Source organism: Carcharodon carcharias, chromosome X (assembly GCF_017639515.1).
Source record: "Carcharodon carcharias isolate sCarCar2 chromosome X, sCarCar2.pri, whole genome shotgun sequence".
Lineage (NCBI taxonomy): Eukaryota > Metazoa > Chordata > Chondrichthyes > Lamniformes > Lamnidae > Carcharodon > Carcharodon carcharias.
The window spans coordinates 24,907,115-24,918,013 of NC_054507.1; the positions used below are offsets into that span (position 1 = coordinate 24,907,115).

General features: G+C 42.3%; 1 protein-coding gene across 2 annotated transcripts; it reads right to left on the minus strand.

Moving 5' to 3' along the window:
* Positions 1–213: 213 nt before the first annotated feature.
* LOC121273363 (zinc finger and BTB domain-containing protein 39-like) lies at positions 214–6,900 on the minus strand. 2 transcript variants are annotated; one of them, XM_041180544.1, is made up of 2 exons: positions 6,773–6,900; positions 214–2,620 (listed from the first exon to the last, which is right to left on the minus strand). In XM_041180544.1, the coding sequence occupies exon 2, from the start codon at positions 2,514–2,516 to the stop codon at positions 387–389; it is 2,130 nt and encodes a 709-aa protein (XP_041036478.1). In that variant the 5' UTR covers positions 2,517–2,620; positions 6,773–6,900; the 3' UTR covers positions 214–386. The 2 variants fall into 2 exon arrangements, with proteins under 2 accessions (XP_041036478.1, XP_041036477.1); XM_041180543.1 differs by having other exon boundaries at positions 6,666–6,891.
* Between the last annotated feature and the right edge of the window lie 3,999 nt (positions 6,901–10,899).

The window sequence follows — 10,899 nt, forward strand, 5'->3', positions numbered from 1 at the left end:
AACCCTGTAAATTTTGATACCTAGATCCTGAAGCAGAAAACTGTCAATTACTGGAGGTACTGTCCTGCACCAGTGTAGATTTTGATGCTTAAACTACAATGCAGTAGAGACATTTGATTTTTGCATTGCAGCACATTCACTGTTGCCCCTGCACCCCACATAAAAATAGATAAAGCAATAACCTCGTTATACAGTAAAGTTAGCACCATAAGGTAGCAATATTTATAAAATTTAATTTTTTAAAGTTCTATCAACTAGCACCTCTCCTTAAAAAGGTGATTAGTTTTGAAGGTTCCACTGTACATTAAAATGAGACTTTATTTGATGTCTATTTCTGAATACAGTTTTTCAAACCAACATTAGGACTGGTTCCTTTCCAGGTAAGGTTAGTCCATCATTTTTACTGGCTGTTTGGAATGCACAATGTACATAAAAGTCTGTGCAATGTTAAAGTCAGGAGGAAGGCCTCCATCTTTGTGCATCTCCACGTGTTTAATCATAAGGTTCAGGGTGGGACAATACTTCTGGCAAACTGTGCAGCAATACATGAGAGCACCTGAATGGGTCTTTAGATGGTTTTTGACAGTTGATCGCCCCCTGAAGAACTTGTGGCACAGCTTGCATTCATAGGGCTTCTCTCCCGAGTGGATTCGCAGGTGATACTGAAACTCACTAGAATGGGAAAACCTCTTCCCGCAAAATTCACATTCATACCAGTTCCCTTTAGAGTTGGTCTTTGAGGGAAGGGTCAGAAGAGTCTCTTGATGTACACCAGGCATTTGTCCATCACTCGTAGACTCGTCTGACGGTGACGTTGTTAAGGTCTTTTTGAGCCACTGGTGTTGAGTAATGAGACCTTTTGTGCTGTCTAAATTATGCCTCTTATGTATCTTCACATGGTTTTGATAAGAGGCTTCTAACCGGAATTTTCTACTGCAGAAATTACATTCATATAAATATTCCATACCCTGGTGAGAGGCCATGTGTTGTTCTAGAACAGTTCGATCTACAAAGCTATTACCACATACAGAACAGGAAAAGATGGATATATTCATGTGGGACAAAACATGCCACATTAGGCTACAGACTGATCTAGACGGCTGTTCGCAGACACAACAGGAGAGACTTTTCATGTCAAGATGAGAAAGGATATGCTCTTTCACAGCAAGGTAGTCTTTAGTCATGGCCTTTCCACAGACAGCACAAAACAGTTCTGTGGGAGAGCCCCCAAAATTAGCTTCGGCTGGCAGGATGGTATTTGGCTGTACAATAATGTTAGTGTCATGTGGTTTCCCTTTTCTATGTCCAGCCACTTGCCACTGTGTCACAAACTTCATTTCACACATGTCACATGAGAAGAGGAAAATTCCAATGTGAGACAAAACGTGGGTGATTCGAGAGCTCCTGTCAGTAAATTTGGCGCCACACACTGTGCACAGCCCCTCTTTTGCATCAATGTGGAGTTTACCATGTTGCCTAATCAATCCTATGTTGGGCGGTAAGACCTTGCCACACACCTGGCACGGCATGCTCTTACCTTCACCGTTAACATCCTTAACACAGACAAGATTTTCGTCTTCGCTGTCGTCTGTTAGCTCAATTATCTCTTCAGAAGGACCTCTGCTCTCTTGGTGATCATCGAAATGAAGGCCATCTTGTTCAATACCTTCAAATTGCATGCATTCCATTTCTTTTATTGAATGAACCTGGAGGTCAACATTGTTACTGACACAGGAACCATTATTCTCTTTGAGAGATTCTCCAGCCATCAATAAACTTGTTTGATTGTAATATCCATTACTCTGTATTTCATACAGCTCACATGGACCTTTACTCGGGGTCAGAGGCACATTTTCAGTTGATGTGGACTGGCTGTACTCCATCTCCAGGTTATCTTCAGTCTTTGCTGACTGTTGGTACATCACTGGCATACTCGGACCATTTTCATTCACAAGGTTTCGTTCTTCACTCTTAAAACTCTCTCCTACTTCAACCTGCATGATATAACCTCTGTTTTGACAAAACTGTGGGCCTTGGCCTCTGGAGTCAGACACGGGGGGATTTTGGTCATTCGAGGCCCCAGTGAGAGGTGCATAGCCTTCAGTTGATCCCACTGTTGGTTTGTTAGTTTCTGTTTTTTCCAAGTCAGGGAAGGTAGAGTAACAGGCCTTCAGGAGATCCTGCATGCCTAACTTCTCTGCCATCTCATAGATAACACCCACATTGATGAGATCAGTGAAAAGCTCAGCTGTGTAGATAAAACTCAAAATTCTTTCAAAATTTGCCGGGGTGATAAAGTCTACCACGTATGTTCTTGCAGTGTTAACCTCGGAATTCAGAAAGAGCTTCTGGAAGTAGCCAGCAGCACATGCCAGCACTGACTTATGTGCTGAAAATGTTCGGTTGCCAACCACAATAATTACATCGCACATGGTTTCGGACAGCCTAAACTTATTGAGTTCCTTAAGAAGGTTATTAGGGTGGTCAGCACTGTGCAGTTTAATTCTCATACCCATTTCTGTTAGTGCTTTGGAAAACTTCCACTAAAATCAAATTGGCTGGCCAATAAAGTACTTTGCCTTACACCTTTCCATGAACGTTATCTTGTACAAAGATAAGCCTGCAAATGAGAACAGTTAGGTCAGTTACAATGCAAGCTTCTACAAATATAACATTATTCAATGCCTTATGTATCTTTTCATACCAACTCAGGACTTACAATTAAGGCTGTAGAACTGTAAGGCATTAGGGTGACACAAGTTGCATATGTCCAGCGCCTTTGACATAGTAAAATGTCCCAAGGTGCTTCACAGGAACATAATCAGACAAAAATTGACACTGAGCCAAAGAAAGATACATCAGTACAGATGACCAAACATTTGGTGAAAGAGGTTGGTTTTAAGGAGCATCTTATGGGGGGGTAGGTGAATAAAAGCATAGGAAGGTTCATTTGCTGATAAACTAATAAAATGCTTACACAGACACAAAGATGCATTAAAACAACCTTAAAAATTACTGAGCCAAAAAAACTGCTTGGGGTAGCACAGCTTATGGAGTGGCCATTGACAGACAGAGACTGGTCAACAGCAGGCACACCATACTGTGTCATTGCCAAATTTACTAGATAAGTCTAGGAAAGGGAGATTATTAAATGGCGACTCCATAACTTCCTAAACGTTGCATTAGTTAAGGCATTTTGCACATGCCTTCAGCTTTTCCGTGGTCCAAGATTCTGGATTTATTAATAATTTACCAAGAGTTTATCATCCATCCATTCATCCACGCCCCTGACTTCTGAACAGTTGCAGAGATGGACAAAGTACTCAAGGTGTGGTATATCCAAGAGGATACTATTTGAGCACATCTTCCTCTGGCTTGTACCCTGTTTTTTAAAAATTTATTCACGGGATGTGGGCTTCGCTGACTGGGCCAGCATTTATTGCCCATCCCTAATTGCCCTTGAGAAGGTGGTGGTGAGCTGCCTTCTTGAACCACTGCAGTCAATGTGGTGTAGGTACACCCACAGTGCTGTTAGCATGTGAGTTCCAAGACTTTGACCCAATGACATTCAGCTGATATAGTTCCAAGTCAGGATGGTGAGTGGCTTGGAGGGGAACTTGCAGGTGATGGTGTATCTGTGTCTGCTGCCCTTGTTTGGCTGTATAGTTTAGCATTCTACTTTCTTTGTTGATTATAGCTCCATTGTGACTACAAGTGTTGAGCATCATGTCTACTAAAACCCATATATCTTATCTAGCTTGCTCCTCAGCTATTTCAATATCATTCACAGAATAAATTTGAAAAATTAATCCTCAAAGATCACATTGAACAATTTTACAAGAATAAATGGGACAGAATCATGGAATATTGTCTCCAACTCATGTTGAAAAGTCCATTAACCCACATCATAGAAGAGAATTCACTTTACTCAGTTGCTGTAAACCAGTCGGTTTAATTTTAATCTGACAGAATTATGGGATGCAATCCCCAAAATTGCAGTAAAAATCCTGGGAACTTGTAATGAAAATAGAATTCGCTTTTCAGAACACTGCTTAGCTCTGCTTCTATCTGAGTTTAACCGAAAAGTCATATTGCCTTGATCACATCATTTTTCCTCCATCTAGACTGCAACCCATTCACATCTAAATGGCAAGAAACATAGAAAATTTACGGCACAGGAGGAGGCCATTCGGTCCATTGTGTTCGTGTCAGCCAAAGAAAGAGTTATCCAACCAAACCCCACTTACAAGCTCTTGATCCCTAGCTCTGTAGGTTATAGCTCTTCAAATGCATAGCCAATTGTTTTTTTTAAATGTGATGAGGGTTTCTGCCTATACAACCCTTTCCTGCAGAGAGCTTGAGACGCCTACCACACACTGAGTGAAAAAAATCCTCAACTTTTCTCTAATCATTCTGCCAGTTACTTTAAATCAATTATTTACTTCCCTAAGGGGAATAGGCCTTTCATATCCACTCTACCTGGGCCTCCCAATTTTAGATCTTATTTAAATTTCCTCTCAGCCTCCTCTGTTCCAGAGACCTTGATTGATTTTTACACTGAAAAACTTATGCTTCATATCATGATAAATGCTGCAATGATTTATTTTTTGAAAATTATTTTTTCTGCATTATTGTATATATTAGTAATTGAGAATATTTTTTCAAAGTTGCAAAGAGTTAATGTTCTCTGAGGATGCTTGCTAAAACTGAAATTGCTCACTGCTGTCGTGTATTCAATTTGATCTGGCTGGGCCAAGTTAAATAGGACCGCCTAACCAGCTGGGAATGTGTAGGGGTTCCACTGAGCAAACATTGATACTATTTTCTTACCAATAGTCAAAATGTCTGTCAATGAGACACCCACATGTAGATGACAAGGACTCTTGTCCTTCACAATGTATGTTACTACAGCTCTTGAAACGTGTCTTAGTGGGAGCTTGGAAGTTACGCAGAAGTTTTTTGCAGGATTTAGCTAAATTATCAGGGAGCCAAGTGCTGACACCAAGTAGCTGACCCATTCAAGCTGAGGAATTCCCATTTTTCAACTTCTGTATGGTGTTGGCTAAATTAACTGATCTGACAGATCAGCAGGTGGTTGAATTGAATACAGACAACTACAAAGAACAATGGACAACATAACATTGAGGGCCATGATAGTGTACAGATTGTGTTTCTGGACTAATCCAATAATCCAAAGGCCTGGGTGTCAGTTCAAACCCCATCATGGCAGTTTGAAAATTTGAATCCATTTTTAAAAAGTCAGCATTCCATGATCTGTATATTTTTCCTGTAAAAACGGATCTATCATCTTTGATATGATTTTATGCATTTATAAAGCAGATAATGTAAAAGTTTTAATCAAACAATAGCTTGAGTGTTTTCTTAATGTTTTCCATTGCATTCAGGAATTGTGAAAAGTTAAGTGCACATTCACAGATTTACTGTGACAATGCAACACTACGTTATGCAAACTTTAAAGATTTTTCCTATAAAATGAGCATAATTATGCTGTATAAAGCTATCCTGTGGCATAAAACCACCTATTTTTCTGAATCAAACTGTTAGTAAAATGAGATGCAAAAAAACCTACTGCAGTCTTTCAAGGACTTTGATAATATCATAATTAAACATCCGTGAGAGTTAAAAGCAAAATACTGCACATGCTGAAAATCTGAAATAAAAACAGAAAATGCTGGAAAAACTAGCAGATCTGGCAATATGTGTGAAGAGAGAAAGTGTTAACGTTTCAAATCTGTATGACCCTTCTTCAGAGTCTTACTGACTTTCTCTTTACACAGATGCTGCTAGACCTGCATTTTCTGTTTTAATACCCGTGAAAGTTAGATGCTCTTCAGACTACGAAAAAAATGTACAAAGATATTATTGCATTATGAAATATGCTTACAAAAACGGCTTTGACCTTCACTGACTACATCCGATGTTGAATATTCCCTGGGGAGCCAAATTCCAATTTAAACCAGTGTCAGGTCTGTTGAGGTATTTAAGTAAATAAAACGTGGTAAACTCTTATTTAATTTCACAGGTAGAGCTCAGGGTTCAAGCTAAAACCGTTGCCAACAGGCAGGGTGATTTTTAAAGTGAAACAAAAAATGCTAGGATAATTGTATGTCGTATTTCAAAACTTTTAAGACTTTACATAACCAGATATTTGCTAATTTATGGAGACCTTTACACCATTGGTAGCACTGGATTTCACTTTAGCAAAATAAAACTGCATTGGACGGCTTGCATGACTTCATTTGGCTAACGAGATGGCCAACTCACTCAAGCTCCTTTTAAACTCAATTTTATTCTTCAGGCTTTTTCTAAGTTAGCTGTAGATTATAAATTCGATTCCCTTCCCTGACAAGCCCTGGATTTCTGGTAAGAGGATACCTATTCCTCTTATTTTAAGCTCCAGTGTAGTTGGAACTTGCGGTGTGTGTGAAGATAGTTCAGGGAGAAGCTTTGGCTGTTGATGTCAGAAAGCGGGTGACAGCCCCTATTAAAGACTTGGCACCAGGCCCAGGTGTGAGTCTGAGAGTTGCCTAGACCGGACTGTGGGTGGGTATGGGGTCGAGGCCAGGCCTCGAGGCGCTGGGGTATGACTGGTCCTCCTCTCCCTCTCCCAGCCCGACCCCCGTAACAAAGGCCAAACCTCACACCTCAGACATTTTGTTTTCCTCCAGAGCCGACATCCTTTCCCGGCCTGGGGAACAGATCCTACTCCAGTTCCAAGCCCGATTTCACCACACCCTCTTCACAAGCTTACCGGCTGCTTTATTTTAAATAAAAGCTTTTTTCACCGCCATAGCAACACCGACATATCCAAGGCCCACAGCTGCCAGGCAGTCTGTTTAAAAAACGCCAAAGAGACCGAACCGGGAGACACCGCAAATCACCACACAGACAGGGCTCGGTGGGGAGAGCGCCGCCCTACCGGCCTGGAGGACTCAGCACATCACCACTCAGACAGGTCTGAGCGGGGAGAGCGCCGCCCTACCGGCCTGGAGGACTCAGCACATCACCACTCAGACAGGTCTGAGCGAGGAGAGCGCCGCCCTACCGGCCTGGAGGATATGGCACATCAACAAACAGACAGGGATGAGCGGAGAGCGCGCCGCCCTACCGGCCGGGAGGACACCGCTCATCACCACACAGACAGGTCTGAGCGGGGAGAGCGCCACCCTACCGGCCTGGAGGACATGGCACATCAACAAACAAGCAGCTCTGAGCGGAGAGAACGCCGCCCTCCCGGCCTGGAGGACTCCGCACATCACCACACTGCGATGAGCGGGGAGAGCGCAGCCCATCACCACACAGACAGCGATGAGCGGGGAGAGCTCCGCCCTCCCGGCCTGGAGGACTCCGCACATCAACAAACAGACAGGTCTGAGCGGGGAGAGCGCCGCCCTACCGGCGTGGAGGACACCGCACATTACCACACAGACAGGTCTGAACGGAGAGAGCGCCGCTCTGGTCCTACTCCTGAATCTAAGGAAGACTGGAAAATTCTGGTCACTGCCTCCGCAAATTCCACTCTCCCTTCCCTCAGTATCCTTGGATGCATCTAATCCGGTCCTGATGCTTTATGAACTTTAATTTTAAACAGTCTATCTAATACCTCCTCCTTATCAATTTTAAATCCTTTTGATGTATTCATTTTCTCCTCTTTCACGTGGCCTGGGTGGCATCTTCTTCCTTGGTAAAGGCAGATGCAAAGTATTCATTTAATACCTGAGCCAATATCCCTGCCTGCAAGTGTAAATCCCCTTTTTGGTCCCTAATCAGCCCTACTCCTCCTTTTACCACACTTTTACTATTTATATGTCTATAGAAGACTTTTGCTTCCCTTTTGTATTAGCTGCCAGTCTCTTTTCATACTCTCTCTTTTCCTCTGATATGCTTTTTCACTTCCCCTCTGAACCTTCTAATATTCAGCCTTATTCTCCATTGTATTATCTACCTGACATCTGTCGTAAGCTATTACTACTAGCATTATTGCTAGTAATGATCGAAACATGTGGTGTGTTACAGAAACATAGAAATCTTATGGTTATGTATCCTTCTAACTTCAAAATAGGTACTGTTCATTAGATTCATAAGGGAAGTAGCCTTAATTTACATTCTGGAAGTTCTGTCCATTGAGAAATTGCTTTGAGAGACACCAAGAGCGATTTGGGTGTTGGGCTCAGAAGCGTCCTCACATGACTGAGAGTGATAGCTGTGGGAAAACTCCTGAACTCAAATCCCAGAAACCCATGAGGATCAGCTCTTAAAGGGAAAAGTCATGCGAGAGATTTCAGAGGAAAGACAATGAAGCATGAGTTTAATAATTTTGTTGTAAGTCATGTACTTTATGTAGTTATGATGTTAGAAACCTTATATTTAGTAATGACTCCTTCTGTGGCTTTTCTGACTATCTCTACAACAAATATTTTCAATTTTTCACTGACCAATAAAATTGGCTAATTATCAATTTTGTAGGTGTGACTAATGTCTTAGCAAACATTATATAATTTAAAAAGACTTGCATTTATATAGCGCTTGTTCGTGAACACCAGACATCCCAAAATGTTTTACAACCAATGAAGTACTTTTCGAAGTATAGTCACTGTTGTGATGCAGGAAACATAGCAGCCAATTTTGTGCACAGGAAGCTCCCACAAACAGTAATGTGATGATGACCAGATCATCTATTTTTTTGTGATGTTGTTTGAGGGATAAATATTGGCCAGAACAATGAGGATACTCCCTTGCTCTTCTTGGAGCAGTGCCATGGGAACGTTTACATCCTTGGGGCCTTGGTTTAATGGCTTATCTGAAAGACGGCACCTCCAAAAGTGCAGCATTCCCTCAGTACTATACTGCAGGGTCAGCTTGATTTTTGTGCATGAATCTCCAATGTGCACAGCTAGTTGCTGCCAATGAAAGTTAGAAACTAGTACAGTCATGTGGAGATCAATACTATTCTCAGCAAAATGCACAATTTGATCTGAAAATGAAAACCCACCTTTAAGTCACACTTGGGAAGTGAATTTTAGCAAGAAACCCATTTTGATAATTTTTTAAAAATATAAACAAAACTCTGTAACCTCAATATTCCAAGACGTGGAGCCTCATTGTCACAGGGCACATGTGGAAAATTGGGCTTTCAACCATACACTTAAGTTGTCATATATTTAATTTTCTGATGGCCCATTGAAGGTAAAATTAGACCCTTCTACTGGCATGCGCAGTCTGCATGTACATTGAATATTTATCCAAGTAGGACTCCTTAGGGACTCTGGGGTTTGGCTTACTCAAAGAGACTTCTTTTGGCTGTTTTCTCATATTTTCTGTTCAAATTGCTGCATTTGGCTCCATACATTAGTTAGTTTCATAGGGGACTTGCCTTTTTCTGCAATTTTTATGCCACAGTTTTCCTTTGTTATTCTTAGTAGCTGCTAACATTTAAATCACCCCATCCAAAGTGGTGAGCATCAACATTCCTGTCAGGCTTCTCAATGCGCTGGATGCTTTAGATAAGAAAGAGGAGTTCATGAAGGCAAACAAATGCAGGTGCAACAACACTTGAGATGTTTTGTCCGCACCCATCACTATCTTGGGATCCGTCTACACAAACCTGAACATTTCAGAGCTCACAGGCAGGCTGTAGTAACTAGCTGCAGGGTGATCTCCACACAACTTTTGGAACAGGGACAGCTCTTCCTATAGAAACAAACGTTACCACAGCATAAAACTTTCACACTAGCAGATCCTTCCGAACCACCCCAGCAGTATGTGCCACATCAGGCAGCCTGCTTCACTATGGTAATTGCCATGTTTGCAACAGGCAACATCATGTTACCCACGGAAAGAAGGCCTCGGTGGGATAGGACACTGAACATTATGATTGGCTTTATTACCAGTGAAGCCTTCAAAATGGCATCCATTTTGGCATCAGGATTTCTCATGTTAACCCCAGGGTTTACCTGCCAAAATAGGGATTGCACACAGTGAACAGTCAGAGAAGGATCATCATGTACATTAGGTGACATTTTTCAGGAAATGGCCATGATGCCATCAGTGAGTGGCAGTCCACACAGGCTGCATTTTTGGAAGAGGGGACATTGAGGGAGGGAACGAGGGCTGTTAGGAGCCTATATAGGGCCTTCCTGCACGCAGTCTGCTGATTCCACTCCAAAACCCAAAATAACAGGAGGGCTCTAGGCTGGAAATCCAAGTGTCCCTTTGCTGTTCCACATCTGCTACCTCTACCTACTAGGCACAATGAAAGAATGTGTGCTAAGGAAATAGGTTGTGTGCAGCACTTGAAATCGTGCACCCCCCCCCCCCCCCCCCCCGCCCCCAGAGGGTGTGGAAGTTCACAACTTGTGCCATGCTTGATGGGTCCCACAAGCAATGTGTATAAAAGTAAGGATTACACTTACCTTTGCCTTCCTCCTGATACCAGCAACTTCTTCCTCTGTCACAGCCAAATGCAAGGGGCCTGCTGAATGCATGCACATGGGCAGAAACCTCCCTCAATGCAGTGCCTTAACTGAAGAGGAAAGTCTTCAACTCCAAATTAGGTCACCCTCAGTGTCCTTTCTGCAGCAGAACCTCCAAATAACCAAAGGGAGCTGAGATGCCCACATGTCAGTTCTGATGAAAGGTCATCATGACCTGAAACATTAACTCCATTTCTCTCCACAGGTGCTGCCTAGCCTGCAGAATATTTTGAGTATTTTTGTTTTTATTTCATGCCCACATGTCTCAGCTGTGTCATCGTGAGAACTTAGTTCAGATTTCTGTCCCCACCACAACTTTCCCCTTAATGGCTAGCTGCAGCCCTTTAAAAGCTGCAGCCTAGTTGACTTTCCAATCTCCAGCCAAGTGTGTTAGAGTCCAAGCTCT

What these genes read in the sequence shown, in the direction of transcription:
- LOC121273363 (XM_041180544.1), bottom strand. Translation starts at nt 2,516, where the DNA reads ATGGGTATGAGAATTAAACTGCACAGTGCTGACCACCCTAATAACCTT.